The sequence below is a fragment of the Podarcis vaucheri genome, assembly GCF_965113315.1.
Source record: "Podarcis vaucheri genome assembly, chromosome: 2".
Lineage (NCBI taxonomy): Eukaryota > Metazoa > Chordata > Lepidosauria > Squamata > Lacertidae > Podarcis > Podarcis vaucheri.
Window position 1 is genome coordinate 5,275,623 of NC_138760.1, and position 22,963 is coordinate 5,298,585.

The following is a 22,963-nucleotide window of genomic DNA, read 5'->3' on the forward strand; positions in this document are numbered from 1 at the left end:
AACTGGTGGGCACTCTCCAGGGTTCCAGACAGGGAATATTCCCAGCCCTTCCTGGAGGTTTGAACCTGGGAACTGGCACTGAGGCTGCAGCACCTCCCAAACCGATACTTTTTGGTGGGATGCCAGATCTAAAGCTGGTCCTAGGTTGGTGGGGTAACCACTCACGAAAGAGTGGTTCTTCCCTTGACATTTAGAGGATCAAGCAGAAAACCACTTGGACCCATGTTTTCTAGGCAGGGTGCAGGTGGAAGTGTGAAGAAACCCTCTCAGCCAGGGCAGGACCTTTCCTGTGTTTTGCAAACCTTGGGCCTCATTGATCTGCAAACCTTGGGCCTAACTGGCAGGAAGGGTGGGGTATAAACCGAATGAATGAATGAATGCTAAATAAGCTGCTATTTATTGTTTGTTTGTTTTTGGTCTGAAGGGTGAGGTAAAAATGCTTGAAATAAATAGATACATGCAAGCAGCTGTTTCTGTTGGAGAAAAGCAGCTCTGGGGAGGGCAGTTTGAAGCTAAGAAGCACAAGCTGGCTGATAACTTTTCCCCTGGCCACTTTTTCCAGAGCAGTTATTTCCCCAAAGGTCCTTTTCCCAAAAGAGGCTCCAGGCTCCTGGTTATGGCAGAGGACCTGCTTTGCACCCAGAAGGTCATAGACTGAATTCCTGATCTTTTCAGGTAGGGTAAGCTCCTGTCTGGAACCTGGAAGAGCTGCTACCAGCCAGTAGGTTGTTGCTGAGCTCACAGCTCAAGGATGGTGGGAGTTGTGGATTAACAGTAGTTGGAGGGCCACAGGCCCCCCAACTCTGGTGCAGATTTCTGAGCTAGACGGGCAAATGGCTTTGATTCTGCACAAGGCATCTTCCTATGTCTTTGCAAACCGACATTTGGAATCCTGCCATGCAATAAGCGGTGGAGGTAGGGGATATCTTTCAGTTGGAAATGGCCGGCAAAGCATCCATTCAAAGCATCTGCCTCCCCAGGTTGCTTTTAAGTTCAAAGCAAAACTGATGGGCTGTTATAGACAGGTATACATATATGTAGTTTGCCACTATGGTCCAAACAAAACACGACAGTGGGAGATCTGTGCAGGAAGGAAGATTTAATATTTATTTCCCTAGTTTACAAAAACCCTCATCTCTGCCAATTGCCCTGTGGTCTAGTTGTACCCTAAATCATGTATGAATGATATTGCAGTGCATTAATCCGACTCTCAGAGCATCATTTTGGAGATTGTCTTCAAGGGATTTCCCCACATTTGTGTCTTCATAGCCTAAAAGCTGCTCCCCACACTGTTTCCACGCTGTGGCATAAATACATGTTTTGTCAGCTTGTCCCAAGTGACCAGTTGTAATGGAAGTATGAATAAGAAAAATAATCATAGAAGTTGGCTGCAGGCTGCCCCTGGGCCAAAACTGTCTCAGTAAAGGTAACTGATCATCCTGGCAATCCAAATCCCCCTCCTGGGTCATCTGCTATGCTGTGCTGTGTTGCCTGAAATGGCTGGTGCTCCTGAAAATGTAGCAAACACCTTCATATTGGCAAGGGGCTTATTGTGTGTCATGCGTTGCCATTGTGTTATTGCTGCTTTCCTATTGACTGAAGGCTAATTGAGATGATATATCGGGGAGGATTTTTATACATCTTTTACATGCTGTGTACCACTTGAGACTGTGGAAAGAACAAATCAACAACATGGAACTGGGAAGAGGAAATGGGGACAGAGGGGCACTGGTGGCAGTGAAATGGGCAGCATGGAAGTGCAAGTGAGTTGTTCTTCCTGATAAGTGGGTGAGCCTTTATTGTAGGGATGGGGGGAAACTGTGACCCTCTTAATGTTGCTGGACTCCCTCCTTCTTGACTATTGGCCATGCTGCCTGGAGCTTATGGGAGTTGTAGTTCAATAGCATCTGAATATCCACAGGCTTCCCATTACTGCTGTGGGGTCACCAGATATAGAGTTACTCTAACCTAAATGTTACAGAGCATAGACAACCGAGGTGAAGTTATCCCTGTCCAGAGAGGGTCATAGCTGGGCCATCAGAGGAGGCTGATGGAAGGCATTCCATGCCACCAAGGCCACTTGCCTCAAGTGACAGAAGTGGAGTGTAACCCCATCCAGAACAGGTTGAGCTCCACCCAACTAGTTAGTGACTCAGTCTTATCTGTTGGCCAGTCCATTTGTTGATCAAGATGGGGGTCTTAAGAGGCTCTTAAGCACAATCAAATGAATTCCCATACCCTGTGAACCACGGATGCATGAGGAGCAAGTCTCTGTCCTTCAACTTTGGTCCAAGTAGACACAGCACAATACATGCAAGTAGAATTCGAGTGGAAATTTGTTTGTTTGTTTGTTTAGAGTAAATCATAGGAGTGGGAGCCGATCTGGATGAGGACTGCAGTGGGGGCAGGCAAGGAACCAAAGCCTACCTATCCCTCACCAGGGTGTGATCCAGACTGGGGTCTCATGTCTGCTGTGTACTCTTGCAAAACAACATTTCATGAACACTGACTTGTCTAGAATGGCAAAATTTGTGAACCACCTTGTGGGGGCAATTGTGTGGATGAAGCAGGTAAGCAATATAAAGGAGTTGGCATTCAAGGTCTATTACCGTCAAGAAGTTGTTGCTGTTGTCCTTTCTAGGGGACCTCTATAAACCAAGCAGCGCACATAAAACAAAGTAAAAAGACACAGCAGGCTCTGCCCTCAGGCTTACATTCTGAGTAAAACATCTTGTATGAGGGGGGTGTTGGGAAAAGGGCAAGTTTAGAGGAATATGAAGGGAAGAAGCCATTTATTTTTTTAATGGGATTTTGCACAGTGGAAGGAGCCAGACACATGCCAGAAGGGGAGAGGATGTTGTAATGGTGGCAAGCGCAAGGGAGAAAGTGTGCAGTCAAGGAATCGAGGATTTGATTCTGCCTTCCAAAGGATGGAGAAGGGACATAGAAAAAGATAAATTTTTTGGCTGACTTGGGGGGGGGAGGATAGCTAAGCCAGTGGGAACAAGGGAATGAAGATAGAAAGAGGGAGACAAATTCAGGGAAGAGTAACTTGATCATAGCAACGAGCAGAACAAATTAGGCAAGTGGAATAATTAAAAACAGAGGCAAAAGGATTGATGGAAAAAGCAGGAAGACCAAGCAAGAGAGCAGCTGCAAGAGTCAGTTCAAGAAGGAATGGGGGGAAGGAGTGAACGCTTCAGCTGGCTGTGGAATATTTGTTCTTAGAATAACTAACAGCTTGCAGGATGGTTTCCATGAACAACAGGCAGGAAGGGGAAAAGAAGCTAGGAATACTCCAGACCCATTTACATCTCTTTAGTGATGTCTTATGTGCAGAGATGAAAATGGGAAGCTGCCTTGTACTGAGCCATAGGCTATGGGTGAAATTCAGTGCAGCACTATGTGGGTTATGCACTCTGGGAGCAGGGTCTGCTTGTGCAACAGGATTCCCCCCCTGTCCTCTTCCTCCCCACACCCTCCCAGCTCAGTATTATCTGCACTGACTGACAGTGGCTCTATGATCTCAGAAAGGGGTCTCTCCCCCCAGGCCCACCTTGAGATGCCAGGGGTGGAACCTGGAACTGTCGCATGCAGAGCAGATGCTCTGCCCACTTGGTTTAGGACCTTCCCCAAAGTGGGTGGAGGTGGAGGCAGGCACCCTGCCTGTTCCATCTGCTTGGCAGTCAGAGAGGTGGGAACATGAGTGTTTTGCCTTCCTTGGTTCTCCAGTAAATGCCAAGTCTTACTGCTTTTAACAAGTTTCTCCTCACATCTAGGGTGCCAGGGGAGGGGGGCATGGAAGGAAGTTCTTGTAATCCATGTGCCCTGCACATGAACCCCCAGCTAGCACAGCTGATGGTCAGGGATGATGGGGTTCGGAGTCCAACCACATCTGGAAGGTATCACATTGGCTACCCATTCATTGTTGTATGAAGTAAGCCAGACTCCAACAACCTGGATCTGGAAGAGGGCTGGTGGCCTCCAACTCTGTATTAGGGTCTTGGGGAGGAATGTTTTGTTCTGCCAAGAGCTGGGCTGGTGGCTCTGTTTCTCATCCAGAAGCAACCTTAATTGACCATTGCTGTGGCCTAAACAAGAACAAGAGTAGCCCTGCTGGCCTTAACATCCTGTTCTCACAGTGGTCAACCAGATGTCTCTATGGGAAGTCTGCAAGCAGGACATGACTGCAACAGCCCTTTGGCATTCAGAGGCAGGATGCCACAGAAACTGAAGGTAGTTCACAGCCAGCGTGGCTAGTAGCCATTGATAGCCTTAACCACCTCCCTCTTTTGAAACTATCCAAGCAGGTGGCCATCGCTGTGGGATAGCAAAGCTGCCGCCTGCTGTATTTCCAGTGAATCCATTATCTGCGGCTTTTTCTCACCCCTTCAGAAGGTTTTTGTCAAGTGGGAAGTAGAATAGCCAGCTAATTAAAAGGGCAAAGCTGAGATATTCTAATCCACTTGAGCAATAGTGATCATAGGATGATCAGAGGATGATCCCAACCCAGTCAGATGGGCAGCAAACAAATAATTATTAATATTAGTATTAGTACGTGGCAGGGTTGTTTCCACCCCCTCCCAATGTTTCAAATCTCATTTGCATGTCTGCCTACACATCTGTGCGGTTGGATGCCCCCTGTCTGTCCACACCAGAGGGTTGAGAAGGGGTGTGGATATCTTCATATGGCTTATGTTTTCAAATCAGATCAAAGCCGGTTTGTGGTAGAGGGGAAAACATATAAAAATGCAGTATTTTTCAAGAAACTACAGGATAGATGTGGATTGGGGCTAACGCCATGAGTTCACGGCTCAGTGGGAGCATGCTGGACACAGATTAAACAGGAGTGTCTGCACAGCATAAGGGTGTGATGGCATGTGTGTGGCTCAGTCCCTTTCCCCAAGGATATTCTCCTGCACCCCAGCTTAGTATTGCTACAAACTGATTGGACTCTGTTTTCCCCATTTACCAATGCTAACCCGGTGGGCATTTTAGAAGAAAAGTGTCTTGATATATGTCCATGAAAGATTGCCACTCTCCTTCCTGCCCTGCCTCCACAGCAGATGTACAATCCACACACACACTGCTGCTCTGCTTCTTGTTTTTGCCACTCTTCTGTGCTCTTTTTATCTACTCTTCCCCAGTTGTTGCTGGACTACAGTTCCTATCATCCCTGACCATTGCTATGCTGACTGGGGCTGATGGGAGTTGGAGTCCAACAACATTTGGCAAGCACCAGGTTGGGGAAAGCTGCCCTCTGTCTAAGCTGATTTGCCATCAGATCTTACAAACATTCAGCCACTCTCCTGTTCCAGTGGCATTCTGGCTCCAGTGAGCCTGGTCCTCTCCCTTGCCTCCCTCCTTTCCCTAATTAATTTAACATCCACCCAATTAATTTAACATTCATTTCCTCCTGGGAATTGTAGTTTGGAAGGGGAAGGAGGCAGATGAATAAAGCTTCTGAACAGATCATTCTTAGCACCTTCCAAGAAACCATGGCAGCTTATGTAATACAAAACCAAAATAAGTTTATGATCAGGGACATAGCATTACTAACATATAAAAGGCTTGAGGAGTGACGACTGATGAGCATATAATAAGCTCTTTGAGAATTGGAGTTTATTCACGAATCATTAGCATATAAAACCTCAGGATGGTGTATGGCTATATGTATTATATTTATATAAATCACCTGCCATATACTGTGTTAATCTTAAGGGCATATGAACATTAGAAAACTGTTTTGCTCTCTGGTTCCCGCCCCTTTCTGTTTGCTCTTACTCTCCTTTGTATCATTTATCAAAAAATATTGTTGACAATTGTAAACTTGTCTATTGATAGTGGATTGCCTTTAATTCTTTTCTGGATGTTTATATTGGAAATTAATCTTTTGCACTATTTTTTGTTGCTGCTACTGCAAATATAAGCCTTGCAAATGTGGCTACAGGGTGAGGCAAGTACCTAAGACTGTCAGGGTGCTTATATCCAGAATTATAATTTATTTAACTGCATCTATACCCCACACCATTGCCAAAAAGGCTCTCAGGGCAGCTAACAAAAATCAGTACTGAGAATGCCAACAGGCTCACAGTCTAAAAAGGCATGACACACAAGGAAAAAAGAATGGGAGGAAGGAGAGGAAAGCAAGTTCAAGCACAAGTTCATAGTTGCAGCTGAGGTCAGTGGCTGCTCTGGTTGTCTTGCCTTTCGCCAGTATCGATAGCAGTAAGAAGCAACCGTTCCTGAGATCTTAAAACCAAAGAGCTAGGTTTTGAGCTGTGCCTGAAAGCAATGCTCACAAGAAGCCTGTCCTTGTCTCCCTCAATATTTTTGGATTTACTGTGACAGAAAAGGGCCCTGGAATGCATCAAATTGCAGGTGAAGGATGTCCTTTCTGAATGCTTCCTTATCTAAGGAATTTTATCCCTGCAAGTAAAATGCACAAGGGGGAAAAGGTTCTGTCCAGACCTATTTCCTCATTTGACTGCTTGTGTAAACCAGCCCAACAAATGTGAAATTGAGTTGGGCAGGTTCAAAGTGCCCCTGGGAAGAGATTTAGCCTCTGGGCACCCCATTCTCCCAAGGCCAACACTATCCATTGCATTGTGCTGATTCTAAGAAGCTAGGAAATGTCTTCAGGTGAACACTCAAGCAGCTTGTATAAGGGCTGTATGCTTCAGCTAAACTCTCTAAGGCAGGGAGAGGGAACTGGTGGACTTCAGATGTAGATGGACTATGGCTCCCATCATCCTTGACTCTTGACTAAGTTAGCTAGGGCTGATGGGATTTGGAGTCCATCCTTGCTCATGAGGGAAATAGAATTCTGTTCCCCATACATGTTGTTAGGGGAGGGTAGTTCAGTGCCTGTGGCAGGGAATGAGCTCTCACACAGCCCTCTGTGTGAAAGCATGGACATGGTGGCCAAAGATGAATGAGGTTCTGTGTCTTCATATTATGAAAAGAAGAATTAACAGACCCTGCACTGGACTGGGACTGCTTTATAATGCAGCCAACATTTCAGACACTCACCAAGCACTTTTGTGTCACATGGTGGCATACACACACACACTGTCATTTTAACTTCACAACAAGCCTGCAAGGTAAGTTAAGAGTTAGTGACATGCTTCCTGCTTAAGCAAGGATTTGAAGCTGGATTTTCCCAGTCCTGGTTTGACAGTCTTCACCACCACCCTGGCTTGGCCAATCGCCACATGTATCTGCTTCACTTGAAGCTGGGGCTCATAAACGCAGCACTCCTGATTTGTGCACATCACAAAACGAATGTGTGTGTGTGTGTGTGTGATTGTCATGTGACTGTTTCCACATGCATTCTGTTTTCCTGCGTGGAATTGCTTTCTGCGTAGGAAACGTGGAACATTTGCAAGCAGCCCTGAGCTCCCACCCAGCACCCAATCACCCACCGTTGCACACTGGGGACAGGAAACAGCTGCGCAAGGAGGCCATCTCAATATGGGGTAGATCCTGGGGGTGGGAGTAGGTCTGCCTGGCTCTTCCCACACCTATTTATGGAACCCAGATCCTGTGTGTGTGTGTGTGTGTGTGTGTGTGTGTGTGTGTGTGTGTGTCCGTCTGCCTGCCTGCGGAAACAAAATGCAACGGTGCTAAACCCCCGCAGCCTAAAGGCAGGAGTTGTTTGTTGCCCGTTCCTGGGCATTCCCTAACTTTGTGCTTTCTGAATAGTCGCCCCCCCCCCCCGCTTTTCCCTTGTACGTGCGGAACCCCGCTTCTGATTTGTTCCTTCTCTCCTCTCCCCCCCACGCGGGCACGATCGTGGCTGCCAGTTCCTGACCCCGGCGCTGCGCCCACGGAGTCTTCCTCTTCCATCTCTGCCCCCCGCCTCCCGCTCGTCCTTACCCTTCGCTCGCCTCCAGGGTGGCGGGGGACGCAGAGAGCTCTGCCGCCCCCTCGCCCGCCGTGCCCGCTGCAGGCTCCACTGCTGCAATGGCTCAGCGGGAGCGGGCGGGCGGGGGGTGGAGGCGGCGGCGGCGGCGGTCTGGCTCTGGGAAGCTCTGGAGATCTCGGCGAAGACCGAAGGAGGGAGGCAGAGATGCTGGGGGTGGCGGCGGCGGGAGAGAAGCTGCAGAGGCTCCTCCCCGCCCTGGGCAGCGCCAGCCCAGCCCTGTTGTTCTGTCACTGAGCGCAGGGCTGCGGTGGCGGGAGTCGCCCCCTCCCGCGGGCCCCCTTCCCCGCCCGGCCCGCTGCCCCTGCTCCATGGCTGGCACAGTGGGTGACAGAGCCCAGCGCGGCCGGGCGGCACCATGAGGGGCGGGAGCCAGCAAGGCTGCGCCTGCCACCACTTGTTCCGCAAAGTCCTGGCCAAGTGCAGCTGCTGCCCCTCCCGGGCGCGAGGTGAGTGGGGTGGGGCGGGTGGTCCTGGCAGCGCCGCTGCTCCCCTCCCTCTTCCCCTCCCCCGTCCACTTTCTCTGGCACGGTCAGGGCCCTGATTCTGCCCTTCCGCCTGCAGAATGCGAGCCCGCTCTCCCCTGCCCACCCACTGGGTGGGTGCCACCTGCCGGATAACCCAGCGCTGCTTCCTGAAGTGGGCACCAGCATCAAGCAGCAGGGCATGGGCGTTGTCCCTCCTCCCTGCTGGGCAGCCTCACCTGGTGGTCCTGGCTGCTGCCATCTCTTTGGAGCCACTCTCAGGCCCCTTTGACGGGGTATCTGCATTCTCCTGCTAGCCCCTGGCATTTGCTTTCTATGCTGGGCATCTCTGCGGTTCACCGGTGCCCAGGCTCTGAGGGATGACTTTCCCCTCGTGGTGTCTCTCGTTGACATCACCCCCCCCTCCCCTTTATACCAGCCTTCCACTTTTTGCTTCCAGCTTCTTTGCTTTCAAGCAAGGAATGGCACAACACAATGTCTGTGCGTGTGCCAAGCTCATCTTAGAGGTGCCACTCCCTTGTGGCCAGAGTTGATGGGTGCTCACAGGAAGATGGAGTGAGGTGGGGGGTGGGGTGGGGAGGTGCTGGGAAAAGTTTCTGGCAAGAATCAGGAACATTTTGAAAATGGGTGGTCCTATGTCTTAGCTGCCAAATTGGGGGTGGGTGGGGACGGAGGTGAGAGAAAAAGTGAAGGGTGTTTGGGCATTCTGTGGGTTCTGGTCGTTGTTTCTGTACACAAGTGTTATTTTTAGCATATATGAATATGCATACATCATGCAGAAGAGAGCATCCCTGCTTCTGTGTGTGCATGATTGTGACTGTGTGTGCACCAAAACAGTGTATTTAGAGTTGCAGAGGTATTTGTGAACTCTACACACATCTCTTTAGGAGCTGTGTGTGCATCTCTGTGTACATAGGTCTGTCTCTGTGTTCCACCATGCTTGTGGGAGGCTGTGTGCACACAGATGATGTGTATGCATGGGTGAGAGATAGTGTGTGTGTGTGTATGTGTGAGAGAGAGGGAGGGAGGGAGAAGAGAGATACACACACTGTGTGGTGGGGAGGGGGAAGGCTGTTTGCATGTGTGTGGAGACAGCTGAGCAGGAGGTGTGTATGTGTGTTTGTTTGTCCTTTGTGCCTGTGAATGCACATCTAGCAGGCTGTGAATGGATGGAGCTGTGTGTTGGGCTCCGATACCCTTTTGGTGTGCCATGCTCTGTGTGCAGGCTGCAGAGAGTGTACAGCACACTGTGCATGGACACGTTTTAAAAACAGGAGCGACGCAGATTACAAAGCACTTGGTATGTGGAGATGGCAAGCAGCCTTCCAGGAGTTGCTGAGCAGAAGGGGTGGGGGTGGGGGTTATGGTGTGCTTCAGGAGCTGGCTGTTGGGTGCTGTTACTTCCCCACTGCTTGCTACTGCCTCTGTTTCCAGCTGGACTTCATTGCCCAGAAAGTCTAGGTTAGGTTTGAAAGCCATTAAGACTGGTGGTGGGGAAATGAAAGGGTTATGACCTGAGGAGCTGTAGTGGTATGGTGGGGGTGGAGGTGGTGTAGAGCCAGGAGCTGTATCCCTGGCATTCTAAGAGTTAAAGCTGATCTTGTATGTGTAGGTATAGAATCATGGGACTGTAGAGGTGGAAGTGACCATAGATGCCATCTAGTCCAACCCCATGCGATGCAGGAATCTTTTACCCAACATGACCCTGAGATTAAGGGTCTCGTGCAGTACTAAAGATAACCACAAACTCTTCTTATACATAGCTGCTTTGCTGATCCTTATGCAGAGGCATAGCTATGGGGGGCATAGCTGGGTTTTTTGCCCCTGGTAAAGCCTTCAGAGGGGCGCCATTGAGGTTCCCAGATAGTGTGTACGCAAATGCACTGGTTATGGCACTGGTTGTATCTGTGGGTTTTTTTATTTCAGTGAATCCTTTCCCCATTGATTCTCTTCTTGTGAGCATGGGCGTAGCCAGGATTTATGTTGGGGGGGCAGAACTTCAGTTAAGTATTTTTATTTATTTACTTGATTTAGGCGGAGGGCAGCTGCTCCCCTGCTCTTGGATACACCCATGCTTGCAAGTGTGGGTGGAGGATAAGCACCATCTCTTCTTACACATAACTCCTTTGCTGACCGTTATGTCTACAAGTCCCTCCTAAAGGTTTGCAGCCTGCCATGTGGAACCTCAGGAAGTTGCAGAGGATTCTGGGCCATGTGCTTGGAAGCAGTGCAGTGCCCTTTCCATGTAGGGTCCTGTCCAGGCCTGTAAGGTCCCTCTGGATGAGAGTGCACCCCACAGCACACCTGATACTCCTCACTTGCACATTGCAAAGGAAGCCCCAGGAAGCAAAACCCCCCACATCTGAGCCTGAGAAGGGCCAAGTGGCAAAGGGCCTCTGCTTTGCATGCAGAAGTTCCCAGGATCAGTGCCCTGCATCTCCAGGTACATATTGGAGAGAATCCTGTCTAAAACCCTGGAGAGCCACTGGCACTTAGTGAGCTTGGTGGACAAATGATCTGACACTATATAAAGCAGCTAACCTTTGTTTCTGTGAAGCTTGCCTCATGGAGAATCCTCTGAAATGATACAATTTGAACACTGGGCTTATTTTTTTGTGGAACAGAGCAAGATGCGCAGTTGTATATCCATATTATATATGAATGTAAAGGTTCTGTGTCTGTGTGAATTGTGATCCTATCCTCTAGGGAGTCTTCTCATGTCTTCTGCCCAGGAAGTTCAGCGAGGTGTCCATGGTTCTTCTCTCGCCCAACTTTATCCTCCCAACAATCCTGTGAGGGGAAGATTAGGCAGAGAGACAGAGACTTGCTCAAGTTCATTTGGTGAGCTTTGTGGCCAAGTCAGGATTTGAACCCTGGTCTCTCGGATCCTAATCCAGCACTCTTATCCATTGCACCAAAGTGGAACTTAAGTAGAATCTTATTCTGGATGCTCTTCTCTTTGGGTGTTGACTCTTGATGGGGTTGCTCCCCTCCAAAGGTAACAATGTGTGGGGAAGACAGACTAATTCTGGCACCAGTGACTTATTTGGGGGGAGCCCCACCTTAATTCTATTGTTATGCTCAGACTCTAACAGATGAGCGTTTGGTTGGTATTAAATGATAGTATTAAATAACTCCCAGAGAGAGGTGTGGATTTTTATTTTTTTAAGAGTGTTATATATGCTGGTAAAAGGGACCCCTGACCGTTAAGTCCAGTCGTGACCGACTCTGGAGTTACGGCGCTCATCTCACTCTATAGGCCGAGGGAGCTGGCGTTTGTCCGCAGACAGCTTCCGGGTCATGTGGCCAGCATGACTAAGCCGCTTCTGGTGAACCAGAGCAGTGCACGGAAACGCTGTTTACCTTCCCACCGGAGTGGTACCTATTTATCTACTTGCACTTTGACGTGCTTTCGAACTGCTAGGTCAGCAGGAACAGGGACTGAACAATGGGAGCTCACCCCATTGCGGGGATTCGAACCACCAACCTTCTGGTCGGCAAGCCCTAGGCTCCGTGGTTTAGACCACAGCACCACCCGCGTCCATACATGCTGATATAGTGCACCTACACCTGTAAGTAGCACTGTGATTCTTCTTATCCCAAACGTTGGGTTTGTATCTTTTCATTCATTCCCAGACTTTCTGTGGGTTTTCCTTTTCAAGTTCTCTGCTCCATTTCCACTGGGCCTCCAAGGGTTCCCAAAATTGGCTGCTGCCTGATTTCTTTGATTTGATGGGATTGGAATTGGGCCTCTTGGGTCGAATGAGCAGCTGTAATGATGGTGGCTGTGGTCCTTAGTGAAACTGGAACAGAAGCTGCGGGATCCAGGAAGCTTGACTTCTGTTCCCATCTCTGAGAGAGCAGTTGGGACTTGTGGAGAAGCAGGAACTGGGAGAGTAAAAGCTGGTATTAATTTCCTCTTCCTGTTTCAGAGATCAGAGGTGGTTGTCCATGTCCTTTTCCCACAGTCAACTGGCAGAAGTGTCCATTGCTTCCACATTCCCAAGTCCCCTAACCATGGTAACGGATCAAGTGAGAGGCAAGCTAAGCTTCCATTGAGGAAAAGGGGGGCACTCGTATCTTGGAGGGCCCCCCACATTTAGACCTCCTGGTATCGTTGTTGTTGTTAAAATTTCAGAGAGAGGAGCTCTGTGTTGGGAGTGCAGGTTTGAGGAAAGAGTGCCTTTAAGCATGTGCAGTATGCCTTCTCTCAAACCTTGGAGTGATTGCCAGAAAGACACATTTCAGCCAAGCGTAAGACTCTGCACCCCTTACTTTAGAAATTAAGCATTGTGGAAGGATGAGGGTGAGTAGGCGGGACAGACCAGCTCCTCTTGCCTGCTCCACGCCACAGGAGGTTCCTTGAGACTCTGACCCTGGAATAAATCCTGGCCCCAGCCCAGGCTTCCGTGACTCACCATTCACCCTGCAGCTGGCTGCTCTGGTTACCAACAACTCCCCCAGTTTAGATATGGCTGGAGCTGCTCCCAGATCGGGCGGTGGGGGGGGGAGCACTTGATATACACTGCCCCCTTCTCCCCCCCCCCCACCTCCCTGCTCCCTCACCCATGGCCTCAGCAAACAAGGCATGGAAACATTTCCTGTGGTGAACGCTACAAAATGGGTGGAAAATCTGTGAGGCCTTGTGTGAGGAGGCTTCGGGGCTTGAGGCAAGCCAGGTATCGCCAGGGCTCAGGTCCGGGAATTGGTCTCATGAAGAAGGCAGGGACTCTGAGCTTGTGCAGAGCGTGTGTTCCTCCACATTAAGACAGCTACATGATCTGAAATAGAAGGAAGAGTTTCCAAGTCAGACAGTATCAGGTTTTTGGCAGGCCCGAGGCTTGGCATTTCTCGTTTTAGAAACTCCATTCTGGGGTGGGGTGTGTGCCTGTGTGTTTCTTCTGTCAACCCTAAATAGAGAAAGAAAAGGAACATCATCAATCAAATAATTGCGTTTTTATACCACCACTTTTCTGCCAAGGCAGCCAACATGGTCTGGCTGGATTGCAGTGAATGATCAGTCAGCACTTCTCTCCACCTCTGTGGAGTTTAATGCATTAGAATTCAGGTTATGAGAGAAGATAAGAAGAGCCCTGCTGAATCAGGCCAAAGGCTTCTCTAGTGCAGCTTTCTGCAAGAGAACAGCAGCACTCGTCTGATTTCCAGCATATTGCCTCTGGAGGTAATATAGTCACAATGACTAGTAACTATTGATAACCTTATCCTCCAGGGATTTGTTTAATCCCTTTTAAAGCCATCCAAATTGGTGGCCATCACCACAGCCTGTGAATTCTTTAGTTTATGTTTGTGGTGTGAAGAAGTACTTCATTTTGTCCGTCCTGAACTTCCAAACATTTGGATTCCCTATATTATGAGAGAGGGAGGAAAAACTTTTCCATAGCCACTTACTTCACACCATGCATAATTCTTCACCTCTACCACTCAACTTTCCCCCCTCAACTAAATAGTCCCAAATCTTATAACATTACCTCTTAGGAGAGTTGCCCTAGGCACTTTATTCACTTTTGGCTGTTCTTTTCAGCTAGTATTTATTGGTTTTACTTATCTCTAGGGAAGGAGCATTGAATTGGAGTATCAGTTGGGGGCACAAACTCCCTTTGCATTTTGCCAGTGAGGAGCAGACTGCCTGTGCAGGATAAAAATTCCAGTTGGGCAAAGATCTGCTGATTGGAGCCAGGAGCACCTAATACTTTCTACCCAATACCACTCCTGTATGCTCTGTGTTACCTGATTCAGAATATAACTCCCACCCACTAAGTGCCATACCTGCTGCCACAAACATGGATTAGAATCCTTACTTTGCCCCTAAGCATGCAGTGAAAATCTGGGAGAATATCCAACCCTTCCACCAGTTCTTTAGCCACTTTGAGGGTGAGTGCTGCAAGGTGGTTGCAAGGTGATAGATAACATGTTAACTAAACCTTAGTAAAGGCATAGCCAGGCTGTCACTGTTTTCAGGTGAGATTAAATCACATGCCACCCAAATTCATGTTGCACAAGTATGGTTGGTGTAATGGGTATGAGTTACTCGTGCGTAAACTGGTGCCTTTCTCGGTTAATTTGCCTTGTTAAAACTTTCTGACTGCACAGCCCCTTCTCATTGCGGCTGCCTCAGTCACTGGCAGAATCCGTCAGTGGGCGTTTCTTGAACCTCTTCCAACATAAAAGTTGTTTGACACCCAGTCTCCTCCTCCTCTCACTGCGCGGGAGTCTTCTGCGCAGGGAAGGCGTGGGTAGCGGAGGACCTGGGCTCTCCTCACTGATGTCCAGTGAAGAGTCCTGGAGCCCTCTCTCCAATTCCCCCCGTCTGCCCCCCTTTATCCCTGGTGTTGCGCTGATTGGCTTCCCCCTCTACTGAGCTGTTTCTCCCCCTGCTGCTGGGTCCTTCGCCAGCATCATCTGGGAGCCTCCCCTTCGCCTCTCCCTCCGATGTCAGTTCCCTGACAGTTGGTTAGGAAGTCTAGCACAGCAAACCTGTTTCCCCCAAGATCAGACTTTCTGTGATATGGAAAGTGATGGGAAAATGCAGCGGAAAATGTGATAACGCTTTCTTTGATGCAATGTCATTTAACTTTCCTGCGAACAAATCAGAATGAAAGCTCCTTAATTAGCCAAAGTTGTCTAATCTCACTAAAAAATCAGGATGAAGGCTCAATAAACAGGCCATCTAGAAGCACCTTGATCTTGAGCATATGATGGCCAAGTAATCTCGTTATAGGCATTTGTATCTCTCTTCTCCCTTGAACCTGTTTGTCAGGCTCAGAATCGGCTTTACTGTGTCTCCTCTCTCTACTCTGGTGGGTATTCCCCTGCCAGGCTCCCAGAAGCGTCTACAGTTCCTGTCCCAGACAGGAGTGGAGGTGGATGCTATTAGCAGTCTGGATGAAATGGAAGCAGTTCTGCTTATTACCCCACATTCCAGCCTTCCAAAACTATTGCTGTAAACAGTGAATAATTCAGGACACTGGTCCCTTTATTTCATAGTATAAAGCAGGCTTCCTCAACCTCGACCCTCCAGATGTTTTTGGCCTACAACTCCCATGATCCCTACCTAGCAGGACCAGTGGTCAGGGATGATGGGAATTGTTGTCTCAAAACATCTGGAGGGCCAAGGTTGAGGAAGCCTGGTATAAAGGAATAACCCAGCAAAAGCTGCCATGTAATAAGGATTAATGCACAAGACCCCATTTTGCAACAGCCATCTATTTGGGTCATCATGCTGATTGTATAGTTTGTCTGATGAGTAGAAACCGCCATTTGGATTGCCACAGTGAACATGGAACTGCCACGTGATGAAGAAAGAAAGTAGCTGTAGCAAGCAGACCAGCTGTGCAATATCAGTCCTAATAAATGAAATAATAATAAATGTAGCAAGTCAGACCATTGGTCCATCTAGCTCAGTATTGTATAAACTGACTGACAGCTCTCCAGGGTTTCCGACAGGACAGTCCCAACCTAACCTGGAAATGCCAGGAATTGAACCTGGGAACTTTACATACAAACCTCTCCTTCACTGGAGGTTTTAAAGCAGAGGTTGGATGGTCATCTGTCATAGATTCTTTAGTTGAGATTCCTGTTTTGCAGGAGGGATTAGACTAGATGACCCTCAGGGTTCCCTTCCAACTCTACGATTTTATGATACTCCCGATGATCCATAGCCCTTTCCCAAGCTATTTTGGTGAAGGACTGTGCAAGCTTTTGAGTTTTGCTGAGCTTTGTCTAGAAGAATAGAAAGGTGACCTATGTGTGTGTGTGGTTACTTCTAGCATTACTTTTTCCTTCCCTGTATTCTGAAGAGGTTTCTAGAGATCAACACAGATGAATAGGCTTTTTAAACCAGAAAATGATCTCTGAGGATGTGACTCAGGTTCGTGTCTGCCTGCCATCCTTTCAGATGGTTTGTGATACATAAGAACTGCCTTGCTCAATGAAACCAAGATCCATCTAGCCTGCTCCAAAATTCATTAGGCAGACATGTTAGGCAGATACATAAATTCTAAAGCCCCTATGAGTTGCTTTCCTTATGTGCATCTTGACCAGAATGTGAAATGCTGGTCTAACACATGGTTCTATGGAGAGAAAAAGGGTTCTTGCTAAAGCAGATTCTTATAGCCATTTGAAGTTGAGAGTGCTTGAAGTTGCTCTGCCTCAAGGTAACTTACCTGGCGACCTACTCTAAACCACGAGATTCAGTGTGTGCAACTTCTGGTCTTTAACAACCTGATAGGAGCTGAGGTCTGTGGAGCATCCTTTGGACCTGGGAAGGCAGGGCTATTCTGACATGAAGGTAGAGTAGTCTACTGGTGAAGGTCCAAACTAGACATGATGTTAAATGCATAGTTGCATTTAAAATACCTAGTTCTTTCTTCTTTATAGCCCATGCAGGTGGTGTTCCTTAGTTCATTAACTAGTTTGGTTACCTCAGGGAAGCCACACTTCGTCAGCCACTGCCTGCTAATCTGCAATGTGAATTGGTGCATGGTTTTTGAAACTTGAAGGCAAAATATGCTAGTGCTGTATAAAGACTAACTGTGGTTACAATAAACAGCAGGAATGGCTTTGTTTGCTGGATTTCTTTTTGCCCAGTTACTTTTCAAGATACAGGAATGGGGCCAGTAAAATCAGGTGGCAATCCTATCAGTCTTTTCAAAGGGGCCACATATACAGTAATTATCCTGGTTTATTTCCCAGATGCCAAGGGATGATTCTGTACTGGGCAGATGAGGTCACACTAGGCTTTGGTCACAGTATGAACCATCCAATAATCTGCACTGTAGGGGTGAAGGTTTATGTTTCCCTGAGGTCAACATTCCCCTACATTGATGTCAATGCAGCATCTTCTGGTTGACACAACTGCAAAGCAGTGTTGAAGCTGAGAAAGAGGAGAAGGAGTCAATTATGGCAGGGAAACAGATATGGCTTCAAGTAGGAAGAGGAGGAGGGCCTTAAAGTGCAACAACAAATTCTGTGGATGCATCTCAGACCCAGTTCTGATTTACAACTCCCTGAATCTTGTTGACTGTGTTTGAGTTATCCAGGAACGTGTATTGCTTCTCTGCTGATTACGACTTATTTGTGGGAGTGCATGTCCCACCCCTGAGAAGATCAAGGCTGTTGAAGTTCTGAGTGGCTTTATCAGAGTATTCTCTGCATGCGTTTATTGAATTGTAGTCTGCTCATTGGGCATTTCCTCCACCTGCAGGTAAGGCTTAAGACAGCTGTTGCTTCCCTTGGGGTTTGTAAGGCGGATGCAAAACCTGTGCTACCCAGAGTCCTTGTCCACATTACAAATACCTTTAATTTGTTTTCACTTCTGTTTGAATGTTAACAGAAATAGTGCAAAAGAGGCTCTGGGGTGGTGTAATGGTTCGAGTGTTGGAATGTAACCTAGGAAACCAGGGTTTGACTCTCTTCTCAGCCATGAAGCTCACTGGGCCAGTCGCCGTCTCTCAGCCTAACCTACTTCCCAGGATTGCTGTGAGGATAAACTGGGGATGAGAACACTTTGGGAGAAAAGGTGGTATATAAATGTAATAAGCAAGCAAGTTTGTTTTCATGACTGACCTGACCATAAACCAGAGAGAATTCATTACCTCAAACAATGTATTGTGGGCAGGGTAGGGAGCAAATTACAGGGAAACTTGTACTATTTTGGTGGCACCTACAGTATGGGAAAGAAGGAAGGAGCAGGATCACACAACTTTAGTGAGAGGAAAATGAGCAGATGAAGAACCTGCCCATTTGACACTGACATAAAAGCCCCATACATACGCTATGCAGAAGAAGGAAAATCATTACCCTGCTTCTCTCTCCTCACCTCTTTCTTCCCCTCTCAACCTCACAATGCCTATGATAGCAATGTCTCCCCCCAAATGTAACTGACCTATAGATAGGACTCTACGAACTGAAAACAGAGATGTTACATGCAGTACTATTTTCCTAGAAAAATAAGTGCCAGAATTCACTATGAACGGCTCCCTTGTTCTTTTGTAATGGCAATGGCATTGGTGCCCACCAGAGAGGTGCCGGAATGGAGTTACGCTAAATTCTAGCTGAAAAAAAGCTCTGGTTATATGTACCTTTGTTATCCATGAAAATCTTTCAATCAAAACAATTAAAAAAAATATTTAGTGAGGGGATTGGGCCTGCTGTTTTCTTTTATAATCATTAGGGATAAGGGTACTTCCAGACTCTTGCTATTTTCAGGTGAGATTCAATTACATACTGGCAAATTCAGGCCGCACAATTATAGTTAATTGGGAGGTCTTACACAATCTGCTTCAGCCCCCCAATTTTGCAATAAGGAAAGTGATGGGGAAATGTACTGTAAAATGTGGGATAACACTTGGTTTTGACACAACCTCAAGCTTATCTGCATCAGAACAAAATGTGGACCCAATGTTATCCTGGACGTTTCTCCTTTTAAATGCAGGGCTTTTCCTATTCTGACTTTACAGTGATTCAGTAAAAACATATTTAAAGAGTGGGAAGGTCTGGGGGAAAATTGAGATGGTGAGTATATTGTGTGGTTGCCTCTTCATTAATGGGGAGACAGTTCAGTGTGAATAAACATCTTCCCAAAGTACTTACAGTCTGTGCACATGTATTTGAAATACATCACGCAGATCAGATTGGCACGACACTCTACCTATGAGTGTCATTCTGTTGCCTACTCATATGGGCCTTCTGTGCAGGAAATGAAGTGGCCCTCTAAGGGAACTGAAGGGATTATTCACATGGCCATTGGGTTGTTTTCTTTTGTTTTCCTGCCTGGATCCAGCTGCACTCATGGTAAATGGGTTTTCTGACCTTGATCAGAATCTACACTGCCTCAAACCTTCAAAAATGGGTTGAATGGGGCACAGGGACACAACGCCACTTGTAGCAAACTATTTAGATACCATATTTGTGAGGAAATTGGTTTCATTCTGGCAAAAAAACTCTCTCACTCACTCTCACACACTCCAGAGTAAAGTGGTTTAATGCAAGCAGAACAATTGTGTAAATTACAGTATAACCTGTGGTCCCCAAGATGTTATGACTACCATAATCCCTGACTATGCCCATAAGGACAGGGGCTGATGGGGGAGCTGGAGTTCAACAACAAGAAGATGATGATGATTAAATTAAATTGATATACTGCACTTCATCTGAGAATCACATGGCAGTTTACACTATTTAAAATGATAGGGTGGCTAAAGGATGTCAGAATATGTAATCGACATTACGCAGCCATGAGTCGGTTCTTTTACTCTTGCTTGGTTGCTTCTACCGAGAAACAATTATTATTGCCTCTCTAGCCCTATTAGTCACGGTGGAGAGCTGGCTTGCTTTTTCTTTTTAAAAGATGGACACCTGTGGGGTTTCATGGAACTGTGGGGTGTTTGCATCTTATGCATTCTGTGTCTTTAAAAAGCTTTCCTATTCACATTTGTGATACTTGGTAGAGCGAGGGCACCTGGTGTGACTCTGAAGCTGACCTTTGTGTGCTGTTAGCGGTAATACTCTGAAGGCGCATCTCCCCTGAAACTACAGTTCTGCTTACTCCTTGCTGCAATAGTAAAAGGCTTGAAACTATTGTTCAATCCATGGTGGTGGTGATGCTGCTATTATTATCAACGGATTACACAGTGCTTTGTATGTGCAAAGAATTTTGCAGTCTTCATCTGTTTTGCCTTCTCAACATATTTGCGAGGTGAGTTGCAATTATTCCCAGATGGAAAAAACTGAGGTTTGGGGACAGGGGGGTGGGGCAGGAACATCTTTGCGAAAGGCTGCTTAGCTGGACTGTGACTTAGCAGGGATTTGAGCTGGTGTCTTTATTCCTCCTCCCTAGCCACTAGACCACACAGGTTTTTTGCCTACTACTCTGTGTCTGTGGCTTTCAACCTTTCCATATGTAGGAGTGTCAGCATGGGGGTCTTCTCTCAGTACTTTTTTTGACTTATTTGATATTCTTCCCTGCTCTATCTGAAATTATAAATCTTTGTTGTTTCCATCTTTCCCCTTCCCGCCACCTTATTTTCTCCTTTTCTGCCCCTCTATTTCCTTTTTGTATCTGTGGCCAACAGCACATTGGTCAGGTCACAAAACCCCACAGCTGAAGATCAGTGTCCTATGAGATCCCATAAATACACAGGATATCTATTCTATTCTGAGTTTTCATCCCTCTCTGAGGAGAAAAAGGGCTACTGCTGATTGTATTTTAATTCATTTAAATGCATGCAAATTTAAAATGACACACTGTTTTGCAAGGAGGCAGAGCTGAAAAGAATGGTTTTTTTTAAAATCCTTGCTTAGTAACTCCCTAATTCTGTGGGTGGGTTGTCTGGTCTATGTAGTGCAAAGAATTAAAGATATTCTGATTAAAAGACGGCTGACAATCTTATAGTGAAATTTTGGCATATATGGTGAAGACAGACACAATAGAAAACAAAGATTTGTGAATTCCTCAGCTGTGGGGGCAAGTCCAGCTTCCACCAGGCTTTACAATTTGAACTACTGTATAAAAGATATATAACAATTGCTGTTTCAGCCATCTATCTCTCCCCCCTTCCATTTATATGTTCATCTGTAATTTCATGCTTAAACATCATATTTCTGTGATAGTATTTAAATTGATTTGTTAAAAACAATTGTACTAAATCACTATAAAGCAGGCATAGTGAACAGGGGGTGTTTTGTGATATTGTAGGTCAATCAGTACAATCCACAGCTGGCTTCTGCTGTAAAAACTTGCTCCCCTTGAGTTTAGAACTTAATGTGCTGAGCCTGCTTGCAAATTGGTTCCATTGCTGTGCAAATGTTACACCTATAGAACAGCTATTGTTTCACTTGCTGAAGGTGTATCCAAAACAGCGTAGTCTGCAGCAAAAGAGGGAAAAATGAATTGCAGGTGTAATCCACATCATACCTTTTGATCTATTTGAATGCCACTTCCTTTTGTTGTTATTGTTGTTTACACATTTATTTATTTTTGTACAGTTGACCTGGGAAGAATGGTAACACTGTCCCCCCCCCCCCCGGGTCATTTTCCATCCCTCTCTTCTGTGATCAGAGTGTTCTTCTATTTATTTATTTTTAAGAGATGATTGCACCCATTCAGTGCCAGATCCACCTTTTTGTGTGTGTTTGCTTTGGCAAGATGCTCTTCTGAGGCTTCCTTCCAACAGAGAGAGGATGTGTAGGAAATGTGGATTTGTACTGGTACACTGAGAGAACACCTCCACTACAGACTTAATTAAAGAGATTTAAAAGAAATTCCCTAGGAAGTAAATTTGTGAGTGGGACTAGGAATCTCAGTAGTATCACTAAAATACAGTTCCCAGGATTCTTGGGGGGGGGGGGAGCCCAAGACGCTTAAAATGCTATACAACTAATAAAATTTTTGTAATGTCAATATGTTCTGAGGGACAAAAGGGACATGAAACAGGGCAGGTGTGGTGGGTTTGGATACACCCCAAGGGGTTATAAGCTTCCCTTGTTCTCAAGAGGTTGCCTCAAATTGAGTCACCCCAATGGTCCATCTGGCCTAGTATTGTCTGCTGTGACTGGTAATCACTGTCAAGATTTCAGACAAGGAGATTTTCCCAGTCCTGACTTCTGGGGCTTGAAGTTGCCTGTGATGCAGATGCTGTTCCACTGAGCTGCCTCTCACATTGCTAGGCTTGTCATACCAGTTTTTACCACACACCCTCATACACGGTTTCCCCTATCCTCACAGCTACTCTTGCTGTTTGACACATGACCATAGCTCAGTGTAACGGCTCGTCCAGACTTCCTTTTGTGTCATGTTTCTAGGCACACGTCTGCACTTTAAAGCTCAGTGTCTGAGCCCTAGACCCTCCCCTTTTTGCCACGAAACAATTCTGCGGTAAAACCTGAACGGCCATTTGTTCAAATTCAGCGGTAAAGGTAAAGGACCCCTGACGGTTAAGTCCAATCGCAGACGACTCTGGGGTTGCAGCACTCATCTCACTTTACAGGCCGAGAGAGACAGCGTTTGTCTGCAGACAGTTTTTTCCAGGTCATGTGGCCAGCATTCTGGCGCAATGGAACACCGAAACCAGAGCAGCGCATGGAAACGCCGTTTACCTTCCCTCTGGAGCGGTACCTATTTATTTACTTGCACTTTTTGGTGTGCTTTCGAACTGCTAGCTTGGCAAGAGCTGGGACTGAGCAATGGGAGTTCACCCCTTCTGATCGGCAAGCCCAAGAGGCTGAGTGGTTTAGACCGCAGCGCCACCCGCGTCCCAGTTCAGCATTAAAGAGCAAAGAAAAAAGCACTTTGACACAGACCAGGAGAGCCCAGTGTGTGAGACAAAAGATAAATGTGGGTGAGCCCATGGGGAATATGCTGTTTAAACAGAAGGTCCAATTGCTGGCATCTTCATTTTAAGAGAATTTCAGGCAGCAGAACTTGGAGATGCCCTCCTCTGTCCAAGAGCTTGGAGAAGAATCTGCGTCTGAAAGACATACTGGACTAGACAGGCCAAAGGTCTGACTCAGGGGTCTTCCAGATGGGTCTTTGTTG

General features: G+C 46.9%; 1 protein-coding gene across 8 annotated transcripts in view; it reads left to right on the forward strand.

Moving 5' to 3' along the window:
- The window catches only part of ARHGEF25 (Rho guanine nucleotide exchange factor 25), a 72,067-nt gene that overhangs the window by 6,131 nt on the left and 42,973 nt on the right, over window positions 1-22,963 (forward strand). Inside the window, exon 1 of one of the 8 annotated variants that reach the window (XM_082208203.1) lies at window positions 8,159-8,373. The exons of the other annotated variants lie outside the window; for them this stretch is intronic. Within the exon in view, the coding sequence (XP_082064329.1) occupies window positions 8,283-8,373 (91 nt within the window). The 5' untranslated portion in view covers window positions 8,159-8,282. Of the gene's footprint in view, window positions 1-8,158; window positions 8,374-22,963 lie in introns of those variants that run through there. 8 annotated transcript variants of the gene reach the window in all.